Consider the following 13139-nt stretch of genomic DNA (forward strand, 5'->3'; position numbering starts at 1 on the left):
TGACGCCCCGTCCCCTTCATTTTATAGAAGGGCAAACAAAGGCCTTGCAGAAGGAAAGTTACCCCAAGTCACACAGCAGGCTGGTGGCATTTTCTCCCACTTTGTGGAGGCCCTGCTGCACCTCACAGCACCCCTCCCACCCACTGCCGGAAGGGGACGAGACTCCCAGGGATCTTGCCCGGGGTGGAATGCTGGTTAGAGCCGTCCCTTTAAGTGAGCTTGTGCCCTGCGTGTGTCTGTGCCCTGGTGGCCAGGCACCGAGGGGTTAACGTGTTCCCGAGGTGGCCGGCAGGGGAGTGTGGGGCTCCGCAGAGCCAAGGGCCTCCCGAGTGCCACGCTTAGGGCTCAGAGCCGGGCTCTGTTGCCGAATAGAATAGCGGCCCTGTTCGGTCACCCAGTGCTGTGCCATGAGGGAACCTCCCGTTTGCCTTTTCTCTGAGCTCCCACCCCCCCACCCCCACGTGCTCATTGGCCCTTTAACAGCCATCAGACAAACAGTGTTCCCAATGACACAAATGTTATCTGAGGCACTTTCCATGGACAAGCCCGGGTCATGGACACGTGGATGGCATTTGGCAGCGTCTCAGGCCGGAAGAGTCAGGAGGGGCATCTGTGCCCAGGACGCTGGCTTCCAAGCTTGCATTAGTTGCTGTGACCTCCCTTTTGCCCAGCAGTTCCTTGGGCTGAGAAAGAGTACCTCTCACTCTGAAAAGGAACCCCATTGTCCTTGGAGCCAGTGTGGGGCTTAGGATCGAGGCCTTGAGCTTCCTTCTTTAGCAAGAAGAGCAGAGATAATACTGACAGTGACAACTTTGTTGGCTAAAACCGGAAGTGAGTTCACAACCGCCTGTTCCCTCCTGACAAGCTGTGTGCAGAGGTCTGCGCAGCAGCGGCCCCAGGAACGGGAGAACCACACTTGAGGTTTCTGGAGCTTCTCTTTGAGGAATGCTAGGACACAGAAGGGACCACCATCGCGACTCCCCAGTTCCGTGTTCATGGCATCGCTGGTTGATCCCTGCGTACTCTCCTAACAGTGGACCTCAGAATCCTTCTTAACACAGTACACCAAGAAGGCACCGCCGGTCAGCCAGAATTGAGAAATCTGCAGTAGAAAGCTGCGTGCCGTCCTTGTCCTAGATGGTGAAGACAAGACAAGCTGGGTTGGCCACAATGAGGACCTTCCAGCCTCTGGGACGTTTTCTGGTTCAGAGAGAGATGAACGCCCAGGCCCCATCATGGTGGTCAGAATGTGCTGCCAAACAGTGGATGCTCTTCTCTGTGCTGAGACTGCTGGTCCTTATCCAGAGATGTTACGTAGGGAGGAGCCCAGGGAGAGCCCCAGGGGCCTGGAGACCTGGTGGTCAGGGCTCCCCGGTGGTGGCTGAGGAGCCCGTGGAGGGAGCTAGTGGCCCAGCTGGACTCCTCCTCAGATGAGGGGGTGAACCAAGAGGTTACTTCCAGAGAGTTAACCGGCTCAGAGTAGGGAGCAGCCTTAGGGCAGAGCTAAGGGCTCTTTGTCTGGGGGAGCTGTGGGCCAGACAGATGGTAGAATCTAAGTGTTTTGGTGGGAGGAGATGGAGCAGACACATTTCAGGTAGCCCCCGCCAATATGAGGAAGTTACCAGGAGGTGCTTTCAACTCATTAAAAGGAAGGACTTTGTGATGATGGGAACCACAGCGGGGTAGAACCCTGTGAGGGAGGGAGTTCCTGTCCCAGAGACGGGTGAGCAGAGAGGGTCATTGGTCGGGGTGTGCGAGGGCAGACTGCATCCTGCAAGGATGTTTCTAGGCAGCGAACCGTGAGCACCAAGGGGTGGAGGTGTCGCCACACGTGCGGGGCTGCCCAGGGAGGAGGGAGCTCGGCCGCACAGCTCTGGAAGGGGCAGCAAAAGAGCAGACAGCCATTCAGACAAGGCCACGTGCGTTTGGTCTGTGACAAACCCAGCAGTGAAGGCGCCAGGTCCTACTTCGCAGTGCCAGCTGATAGTCAGTTTCAATAGGTTGTTGGCAGGGCCTGGCGCCTCAGCCTGCCAGGACCGGCGCTCCGCGCTCGCTGCAGCCACTCAGAAAGGAGGGGTTTGGCCACCCTCCCAGGTGCATCTTGTCTCTGATGAGGGCTCTTCATCGGGAGGTCCAAGGTGGGAAGGGGATCTCAGTTAGAGGGTCCCCATTAGAACAGACCCCAGGGCCCTGAGCGAAGGGACTCGCTGTGTGTCCTGCTCCGGGCAGGGCCTTGCACGGGCTCCGAACCTCCCTGAGCTGGACTGTCCTGATTGATCAGTGGCCACCGTAAAACCTGCCCGTAGGTGTGCTGGGAGCGGAGTGAAGTAAAGGGCAGGAAAGCGTTTTTAAAAGGGGACAAAAATGCAGAGCAGAGACCCGTGGTGTTAGCCGCAGCCTCAGGCGTCGGCGGCATCTGGGGTTACGTCTGGAAAGACAAGAAGAACGGACCTACGGCTTCGCACTTCTGTTCAGTGTCCTCTAAAAGAATTCTGAGAAACCGTACTCTCTTTCACGTGTTTGAGTTGACATCTTACATTTTAATTCAACGTTTAAGCAGTTACAGAGGATATGATTTCTGGAGTATTGTGTAAAAAAAATGTGGCCTTTGGAAATAAAGCTGTGAACCCTTTTAGATGCATCCCGCATAATCCCACTGCCACTTGCTGTCCGCTATCATCCGTTCAAGAAACGTAGGAACAGGCCCATCTTCAGCAGCCGGAAGTTTCACGTCCTCCCTCTTTCTCCTTGAACTCAAATTTCCGGTCCACTTCCCCTCACAGGATTTTATCCTGATGTCATATATTTTTTATGCTTGAGAGCCTTTTATTGATCACCGTTTCACACTCCTCTCCCGCAACAAGATGTATGTAAATTGAAATAGAAATTTCTAAAAAAAAATTTGTTGGGCTCATAAAGCTCTATATTTTAAAACATTTCTTTTCCAGGCTGAGTTATTATTAGCATACAACTTGCCAAAAACAAATTTAGGGCAATCATAAATGTGCAAGTAAAAAATTATCGAAAATGCACCTTTTCATAAAATGGATGGGGCTTTATTTCTCTTTCAATTGGCTCATGTTTCTGTGAATTAATATTTCTTATATGTTGAATGAGACAGGATTCGGCATGAATTTAATTCCTGCCTTTTGGTTTTCCTAAGTGTTAAGTGCTCAGAAAGCTTGATCACCTAACTAAGGAGCTGGGGAGTTGTGGAGTTTTGTACTAGCAATGTCACTTTTTTAAAAGTATATTTTTAAGTATATTTTATTGATTGTGCTATTACAGTTGTCCCATTTTTTTTCTCCTTTTATTCTCCTTCACCTTGCACCCCCCCCCCCATCATTTCCCAACTTAGTTCATGTCCATGGGTTGTACATGTAAGTTCTTTGGCTTCTCCATTTCCTGTACTATTCTTAACCTTCTCCTGCCTGTTTTGCACCTACCATTTATGCCTGTAGGCATACCACAGGGAATTATACCACTAATTCCCTGTACCTTCGCCCCATTCTCCCCTCTCCCCTCCCTGCAGATAACCCTCCATGTGATCTCCAGTTCTGTGACTCTGTTCTTGGTCTAGCTGTTTGCTTAGTTCGTTTTTGTTTTGCATCATTCAGTTCTTTGACTCCAAGTCTGCTGGGGTGACATGGGGGTTTCTCATCAGACACTATTTTTCATGGTCTCTCCTCTGAGGACCCCATTAGATCGTCAATTCTGCTGAGAGCTGTGACTCAGAAAACACTCAGTTCACACGAGTTGTTCCCGGTCGGTAGATCCCCCCACTGTCTGAGCCCGACGCCAATATTTCAGATCACGCCTTTGCCGGGAGCCCTGAGATGCTCACGCCCGGTGCAGGACACCGAGGCGGGATTCGGTGGATGGGAGAACCATCTCGTGTGTAATGTGGGAGAAGGGGGAAGGTGAGCGGGGAGGAAGAAGGGAGAACCATCGGGGGTGGGCTCCCCGCCTGCTGCCGTGTTCTCCGTCAGGTGGATTTTGGGAAGGATGCATGTGGGCGTTGATGATTGGGGGATCGGTTGTCTCACAACTGCCTGTGGTCACACGTCCCTAGGGGCTTTTCCCTCTGCTTGGAAGATCCTGGTTCAGGGGATGTTTGGCCCGAAGCCAAGTCCCGGAGAGGCTCAGGAAACCTGCTTGTCCCTGACTTACCTCTCCGGGTCCCCTGTTCCCCTCTGGCCGCTCCTCAGCATCTGATCTGTGAGCCGCGGCTGCTGTGATGCACCGCGCCAAGTACAGGACTGCCCGTCATGAGGGGCTATTGCTCTGTCTGGCCCCGTTTGTGTTTTTCTTTTCCCCTTCACCGGCTTTGGATTTCTGTCTTGTTGCATTTCCGTGTGTCCTGAAACGTGTCTCAGCTTATCGGGAGCTAGCTGGGTGCAGGTGAGACAGCCGGGGGGGGCGGGGGGGTTGCTACCCATGTTCCTTGTCCTCAGGAGACAGCCTGCTCCACCTCCGTGTTCGATCCTTCCCTCTTCCTTCTAGTGGCGGCAGGCACTAGACTCTCCTGGCCTCTGCTGGTCTCACCTGGCCTGCCCAGGACTCTCAGGGAGGGCGCTAAGCCAGGTTCTCTGCTGGCAGCTGTAGAAAGTGCTGGACAGTGCTGTTGGTTGGTGCCTGAGGATCCTTGATGTGTCACTAGTGACAGCAGGATGGGGGTGGGGGTGAGGCTCGCTTCCAAGTGCTGGCGTGCCCTGCCAGCTGCCGCTGCCTCTTGATAATGGACTCTGGGAGTCCCGTGGTGGTACCAGGCGTGGTTGGGGTGTTCTGCTGCCCTGCAGTGTCAGGGGGAGCCCCGTGATGGCAGGGGATTTACAGCTCCTTTGGCACCCGGAGGGGACCTGGCATGGCGGCAGTAGGATGGCTCTGGAGCCTGGTGGCTGCCTTTGAGTCCAGTTCCTCACAAACCATGAGCTGAGTAGCCCCAGCCTTGGACCACCTGCCCCCTTAGAACTTAGAAACTCACTGTTGACGTGGGTGCTTACATGTCCCAACCGCGTGAGGACCTCTGGGAAGGCGGAGGACAGAAGTGGGACCTGGGTGTCCTCGGTAAGTGTTCCTGTGAACAAGCACCATCTCCTCTTGGTGCTTCCCCGGGGGCCGATTGCGTGGCGGGCACGCACGCACGCTGGCTCTGGATCTAGACACATCTGGGCGGTCTGTGTCACCCTCCAACCCCCACTTCCCTCGCCTGGGAATGGGGGTAACGATTGCCTTTGGCTGCTGGGCTGGTGAGGAGGCACTGAGCTGATGTGTGAGGGGGCCTGAGTCCGGACCCCACTTCCACTCATTGGTGTGAGGTGGGCAGGGTGCCTCACAGCTGGCCAGCTTCAGCCCCCTCACCTGTGCATTGAGGTCAGGGGCCAGGCCTGTGCAGCACCTGGTGCTTAGTAGAGAGTGACAGTGACAGAGGACAAAAAGGTAATTGGGGAACCCGGGAGTGAGGAAGCACGACAGGCGGGAAGTCAGGCGGGGGGAGAGGGGTCAGCCTCAGCTGAGAGTCCCCAGAGGGCCCCTCAGTGAGCAGCCCGCTGCACCAGCCTGGGGTACACGGTGGCCGTGGGGTTGGGTCACTGTTACTCGGTGACAGATGAGTAGAACACCGTAAATTTGTGGAGCCCCTGCCTTGTGCCAGTCGTGGAGCTGAAGACAAAGAAATACACAGACCTGGTCTTTGCCCCGCACGTGTTTACATTCTTCCCTGCGAGACAAGACGCATAAAATCACTGGATGACAGGCTGCACAGTTCCATGCCGGTGTCAGGATGACGGCGTTCCCGTCAGTGCCCCACGGTGGTCCGGTGACGATGCCGCCTGCGCATCAGCCGACTCGCATGCTGTGCCTCAGTACTCCTGACCTCGGGGCTGAGGCGCAGGAGTCACAGTCCTGCGTTTCAGATGAGGAAACTGAGGCATGGACCGGGAAAGGCCTGCGCCTGAGCTCAGCCAGCCAGGGGGTGGCCGTCCGCGCTGAGAGTCAGACTCCCAGCCCAGTGCTCTTTGACTCAGTCTGACATCTCACCCACTCACTGCGTACCTGGGCTCGGGTGGGACCTGCACCCCAGCTCCACGCAGCCTTCACGCCAGTGCCCTCGCGTGATCCCCATTTCCCGGTGAGGAGACAGACTGCGGGCCGGCCGGAAAACAGTGGAGCTGAGGCTCCGCGTGAACCAGTGATTCTCCTGCCTGGTTGCTGAGCATCCAGACACCCTGGGGACCCTTTTAAGAAGGCAGATTCCTAGGCCACTAGCCCGAGCCATTCTAGCACGTTAAGCCTGGAGTGGGGCCAGGGCCTGTGTGTTTATGTGTTAGAAAGGATGGGGCCGGGGCCCAAGTGGTGTCAGGCCTGCGTGAGGGATGGCAGGGCCTCCGCTCTGTGACCTCTGCTGGGCAGGGTCCCGGGGGCTCTGCTTGGCCTCCTGCTGTGGGCCTTTGCCCTGTGCTCTGCGTGGTGGGCGTCTCTGCCTCTCTGACCTGTCTGAAACATGCCCGCCGGGAACTTGGCTGAAGTTTTGGTCCGTCTACTCCGGCGGGGAGGACCCAGCATGGGGCTGGGGTCAGGTGCTTGTACCGTGTTATCTCTGCATGTCTGAGGGAACAAGACAGGCCCTCTGCAGAGGAGGGGGTCCTCTCCTTGTCAGACACGCCTGTACTGTAGTGGGCCCGGGTACTTCCTGGGGTTGTGTAGGGCCCCACCTGTGGGGTAGGCACCTTGAGTCCCAGTTTATAGATGAACACACTGACCGAGGCTCAGTGTGGGTGAGGAAGTTACCCGGCTCGTGTTTGATTTGAAGCCTGTCCTCTTAACGCCTGTCCCATCCTGGCAAGGACAAGCAGCTAGAAATTCTTCTGATGCATTTGAGTGGTGATTTCCTTACATGGTTGCAATTTGTCCCTTACTGTGGAGGAGCACTTTGACCTTCGCCTTCTTTTTTCTCAGGGAATAAGTATGAGAGTTACCTAAAGAAGTTGTCTTCTGTGCCCTGGCTTGTGTGACTCAGTGGATTGACTGTGAGCCTAAGAACCAAAGGGTCACCAGTTCGATTCCCATTCAGGGCACATGCCTGGCTTGCAGGCCAGGCCCCTAGTAGGAAGCATGTGAGAGGCAGTCACACACTGACGTTTCTTACCCTCTCTTTCTCCTTCCCTTCCCCTCTCTCTAAAAATAAATGAAGTCTTTAAAAAAATTTTTTTAAAGAAGTTGCCTCCTCCATATTGCAGATTTGGAAACTGAGGCCCAGAGGTGGCAAGTGACTCTCCCGAGGTCCCTCAGCGAGGTACGGACTGGCAAGCCTCTGCAGGAGGCAAACCTGGAACTAGACCCAGGCCTCCTGACCTCCGGGGCAGCGGTGCCTCTGCAGGTCCTTGCCGCCTCCTTGCTTACTGGGGATGAGACGGCCATTGGAGGAGCTCTGTCCCGTTGAGACAGAGTCAGTGGTCCCTGGAGGCATCACTGCAGATACTGGGGCCACACGGTTGCAGGTATTGGGTGCTGGCTGAGCGGTCCCTTTCTTTCCTGTTTTCCAGGGTCCTACGAGTGTGGGATCTGTGGCAAGAAGTACAAGTACTACAACTGTTTCCAGACCCACGTACGTGCACACCGAGGTGAGTGGTGTGTCCCTCGGGCGGAGTTCAGGGGCCACACCCCCGTTCTCTGCCCGTTTTTCTGCCAGGGCCCCACCTGGGTAACTCCAGAGGAGGAGAGGAGTATCCTTTACCTGGGAGAGTGCACAGGGAGGGGGGGCTGCAGGACATGCCACCAGGCTTCTGCCAGCAAGGCCCCCTGCCTGTTCCGCACAGGCCTGCTTCTTCCCAGAATGCTTCAGTGCTGCCCATTGTCATCTCATGTGCTCCCCACGACGGGCCTAGAGTGGGGGCGGGTGGCTGTGTCCATTCTGAAGATGAGGACACTGAAGCTGAGGGGACAGGAGGGCTGGCACATGGCCCTCCCTGAGCCTGGCTGACAGGGAGGAAAGGCTTTGGGTCAGAGCCTTGACTGATGGTGGGGGGTTGAGGGGGGATGGGGAGGGACTGAGAGGCTCAGGCTCAGTTCCCTGCATTGGGAATCAGGGAGAGTGTCCCTGTGTGCATTGTAGTGGGTTCATGTGCCTGGCTATTGGTCTAGCGTCCTCCTCATTCGTTCTCTCTCTCTCTCCCCCTCCCTCTGTCTCTGTTCCTCTCCGCTCCTCCCCACCCCCCACCCCCACAGACACTGAAGCCACCTCAGGGGAGGGAGCCTCCCAAGGCAGTGAGTATTTTCCCCTCCTTATGGGTTTTGGGGGTGGGGGTAGGGGCAGAGAGCCGAGGGTAGAAGGAGGAAACACTCATCCTCTCCCCTCCCCAACCAGCAGGGCCCAGGTGGCCTCTGAGAGACACATTGTTACGGTCCAGGCTCTGGGGCCAGAGGGTTCTTACGGAATTGCAACACAGCACCTTGAAACAGCCTCCTCCAAAGTGTGTTCCATGGCATTCTCATTCCAGGGAAGCTAGTAGGTGTTCTGTTGGTAAGGGGTTCTCCAGCCAAAATGCCTGGGGAAACCTTGTGTTCCGATAAGGTGAACATGTTTCTTACTACAGACTTCTCAGGCCCCTGCACAGGCACCTCTAAGGGGGCCCAGCGTATGCAGTTTCTTCTGTTCTTTTGACTCCCCTCCATGGATTGGGCTCCGTAGCTGATGTTAGGGAACTTCTGCTTCAATGAGTTATCTCTTAAGCACCCATGGGCACCAGTGAACTGGGATGCGGTACCCCAGAGCCTGGGATGTGCGGGGCCTTGACATCTAGGGACAGTGTTCTCTTTGCTGCTCACAGGTCCTGCTTGCCCACCCTCCAGATTTAAACCCACAGGCCCGGTGAGCAAGCCAGCCAGAGGCTTGCAGGCTGGGGTGGAGCCAGCCCCACCCAACAAACCCTGAGCTCTGGCACCCAGCAGCTTCATGCACTCCCAGGTGTGTCCCAGCAGAAATGTGTGCTGGTGTCCACCCTGAGCTGTGAACTGGGGTGTTCTCAGCAGCAGTAGTTGTGACAGCTCCAAACCAGACCTCCCGAGCGAGCGCCCAGCTAGTTAAAGCGATAAGTCAGTCATGGAGTGTTCACACGAAGGACCGCAGGACAGCCACGAGGAGCAGAGGCTTCGAGCCACGCACAGCAGCGTGGATGGCCCACTAACCACAGCAGCAAAGGCAGCCAGCAAAGAGCCCCTCCTCTGAGCTCTGCGTGCAAGAAGTGCAGAAATGGGGATACAAAGTTGCACTGTGAGAGTCAGAATCCTGGTTCCCTTTAGGAAGGGGCCTCTGGGTCCCGACAGTGGGGCAGTGCGCTGGGTCCACCAACTCTGTGTTTCGGGTTTGCGAAAATGGAACAAGCCGCACACTTAGGGTTTGTGCCCTTTGTACGTCAGGGCCAGCACACTTTTGTAGGGGACCATACGCTGATCCTTTGGGACTTCGCAGGCCACCGGACACCTCTGCCACAACTACTCGTGTCTGCCATGTTGCACAGACGGGAACTCCTGTCCTGCATGTTTGTTGTACCGCCATAAAAACATTTCTTAAAATATAAACAAACAGGACCCCCTCAAACAAAACACCCAAAGCAGGCGTCTGGGGCTCAAGCAGGACCTTAACCGCACCGGGTCCGAAGCACCCCTCCTGAGGCGCTTTCCTGTCCGCTGGCTGCGGGTTCATACCCTCACGGTAGGCAGGCAGGGATGAGGCTGCTCTTCCATCGTCTGGAGGAGAATCCGGGGCTCAGGTCGGGCCGACAGCAGGCAGAGGGCCCACGTCTGGAAGGGGGGGAAGGCCTGCCCCTCCTCCCGAGCCCCGCCCACCCCAGCCGGGCCCCGGGCTCCTTCCCCTTCAATAGCTCCCTTCTCTTCCAGCTCCCATGGTCTCTGCCTGGGGTCAGCCTCCCATCCCAGGGTCTTCCCCATTTATCTTTTCTTCCTCGGCGATTCTGGGCCCCCAGCCTCTCCGGCGGCCCCTCAATGATGCGTTGTGTTCCGTCCGACTTCCGTTGTTCCCGCAGGCCCGCCGCTGGTTAAGGGCTCTGTCGCCGGAGCTATTTTTAGTCCTGCCATCGCTTCTCCCTTCCTTCCTGTGGCGTTCTCTCCCCATGGCCAGCGGGCTTTATTTTATTCCCCGTGCTGCAACCCTGCCCTGACCCAGGCCAGCGGTGCTGCTCAGAAAGCCTGGCGCCCTCGCACCCCCAGCCCCGTTACGGGAGCCCGGCCGCAGAGTCCTGGAGCCAAAGGGTCCGGTGGAGGAGAGCACGTCCAGCCCGCCCGTGGTGCAGATGGGCGTCCTGAGACCCAGAGAGAAGTCGTCCAGCTTGTCAGGGGTGGAGGGGGCACAGAAACCAGGTCTCACACCTGTAGTCCGGGAATCTCTCATTTCTTTGTTAGAAAAGTTACACAGATACAGAGGTCTCTGCCCGCTTACCCGTCTCTCAGCTAACAAAAAGACTAACTTCACATCCACTTTTCTTGCTGTCGTCACATCGATTCCCTTAGCATTGTGCTCGTTGATTATTACAGCTCCGGGAGGGGAGGGAACTGTCGTCCCCCTCTTACAGAGAAGAATGCCATGGGGCAGAGGCTAGGGAGTGTGTTGGTGTTAGTCGTCCCTGTAAGCGGTGGAGTGGGGTTGGAGCTTGGGCAGCCTGCCTCCCAGAGTGGGTTTGCAGTGCTGTTTCCAGAGTCTCCGGGAGTTCTGAGAATGTGGTTTCCCATTCTTTCTTTAGGGACAGCTCTCCTGTGTGCATCCACTCCTGCCTTAGGTGGGTCTGGGAATGTGTTCCCCGTCCCTGTGAGACACAGTGGCATGGGATTCAACATCGCATGCTGGGCGGGCGCTTGTCAGTGGCAGAAACTAGGGGTTCCTGTTTGATCGGAGGTGGTGGGCGTGGCCTGGCTGGCTGGAGAGGCTGTGTAGGCAAGTGGGGCAGGCAGCTGCAGGGGGTGACCAACACTGGCCGGTGTGGGAGAAGACTTTCAGGGGCAGGGCCCCATCTGGAACCCACAGACCCCAGGTGGCCTTGACTTCCCCACCTCCGTTGCCCAGGTGTCCAGCACCCAGAGAGGATTATGGTCTGGATGGGACTTGATGGGGGAGGTCGTTGTCTAAGCTGGATTCCCGGCCAGGGAACAGGGCGGAAGCCTGAGCCAGGCTTCGAGTCCTGGAACCGCCAGCCTGGGGGAGGCCCCCGGATTCAGGCCATCCACTACTCTCTCCTCCCCTCACATTAGAGGGAAGAGGGGACACCGAATCCCCAGGTGGAGTGGCACTGGCTGGCAGGTCGGGTGAGGTCAGGCAGGGCCAGGCCTTCCCCCTGCACTGTCCCCTGGCTGGTTCAGGCCTGATGGGAGAGACTGGTAGGAGGGTAGCCTGCTGGACCCTGCCTGATCCCCCCACCCTCAGAGTGTCTGCATGTGCCGAGGCTGTGTGCACACCTCACTCGGGGACCAGTCAGTCTCTGTGGCCCTGGCACTTTCAGAGACTGCAGGTGCAGTGCACAAGGTGGTTGCAGAGGTGGGGAGACGACTGATGTCATCTATGTCCCAAAGTTCAGATACTCGGGGGCCAGAAACCTTCACACAGAATTGCCCGGCGTTACAGCTTTGGCATGGAGGGGTCTCATCCGATCCTGTACTTGGGTGTGGAGGATCAGAAGAGGGGCCGGGGGCTGGTGCCCCAGCCCAGGGGTGGAGGGTGGCTGGACAGGGAAGGGCCATGCACCCTTGTTACAGAACAAAATGGGGGGCCAAAGGCAATATACTACTACTGAAAGGAACCCCCCAGGTTCGTTATGTCCGCCGCCTTATAGGAAAGACACCTCTCAATGCCAGAGATTCATGAAAAGGAAAGGAAATGTTTATTTAATGCTATACAAACTTAAAGTAGTGACCTAATGTCTTCAACAAAATCTCAAAGTCCCTTAAAACACCCCCAAACACACACAGTCCTTCCTTCCCCCTTTACCCAGTCTGGGGTACCGTATCTCAGGAAAAGAAATAGGAGTCCATGGCTCAGGCAGCCCCCGGTTCTTCCCAGTAATCCGTGCTCAGCTGGTAGGCCTCCCTCGATTCCCGGCACCATCAGCTGTGTCACCGGGATCTCTGCTAAAGCCAGGTGGTGGCTCCCCCTTCTAAAGCTGCGGGGGTCCCCACTCTGGTAAAGCCACGTGGTTCTCTGCAGTGCCACAGCTGAGTGGTCCTCTCTGCACAATGGCTGCAGGAGTCTCCACTCTGTCAAAACCGCGTGGTTCTCTCTAATGACTGCTGTGTCCCCATTTAAATCCCCACTCTGAGTCTGCAGCCCCATTTCCAACTCCTCCCACAACTGGCTACACTTGCCAGCACTCCCATGTCCTTCCAGCTTTACTGGGCTGCCATCGTGAGTCTGGACAGGCATGGCCCCATATCATGGAGCCAATCTTCTCCAAGCTCCCACCCAGGTGCTGTAACTCAGGGGACCTGCCCCCCAGTTACATCTTGGGGGGCTGGTTACTTCCATTCCCCTGGCTCAGAGCATGGCCACAACTATTTAACATATCTATGTAACTAGTTAAAGGTTATAGATATGTTAAATGACCATACCAGAGGTTAGCTGCAAAGCTGTTGCTATACAAAACAGCTCTCAATGGCCCTGCTCCATTTGTCCCTTCCCCCAGCCCACACCTGTGGGCCGGGGGGAGGAGGAGGACATCCTAATATTTCCTGGACACCCTGAGTTTTGGGCCCCATTCCAAATCCCTATTTGGGGCCCCCCTCTTGGCTGCACCCTGTTACACCCTGACTCAGCCGTGGCTTAGAATTAAGTCAGTACTTGAATCCTGGCAGTTTCCAGCCCCACTGTGTAGCCTGAGCAAGCTGCCCACTCTCCCTGTGCCGGGCATCTTTAGAAGGATGAGTGGCTGGGCCGTCCCTAGATCAGCCCAAGGAGTGCACATGCAAGGTTTGTGCGAGCAAATGTTAGTGTTGCCAGTGTTACCAGTGTGCGGAGGACAACTTTCGGTGTGAGTCCAGCCTCTGGCTTTGGGTAGACCTAGGGATTATCCAGACTCGGGCCCTGTGTTTGTTATCTATTGCTGTCTGACGCATTTCCCCCAAACCTAACGACTTAA

The 13139-nt window shown here is 56.3% G+C and overlaps 1 protein-coding gene across 13 annotated transcripts in view; it reads left to right on the top strand.

Annotated features, from left to right (window-relative positions):
• The window catches only part of ZNF618 (zinc finger protein 618), a 164643-nt gene that overhangs the window by 116728 nt on the left and 34776 nt on the right, over nt 1-13139 (top strand). For all 13 annotated transcript variants that reach the window (XM_045840104.1, XM_045840106.1, XM_045840105.1 and 10 more), the window contains exons 4-5: nt 7545-7622; nt 8227-8265. In XM_045840104.1, the coding sequence (XP_045696060.1) occupies nt 7545-7622; nt 8227-8265 (117 nt within the window). The remainder of the gene's footprint in view (nt 1-7544; nt 7623-8226; nt 8266-13139) is intronic.

The sequence above is a fragment of the Phyllostomus hastatus genome, unplaced genomic scaffold, assembly GCF_019186645.2.
Source record: "Phyllostomus hastatus isolate PE091 unplaced genomic scaffold, TTU_PhHast_1.1 phas_contig_34, whole genome shotgun sequence".
In the NCBI taxonomy this organism is placed as follows: Eukaryota; Metazoa; Chordata; class Mammalia; order Chiroptera; family Phyllostomidae; genus Phyllostomus; species Phyllostomus hastatus.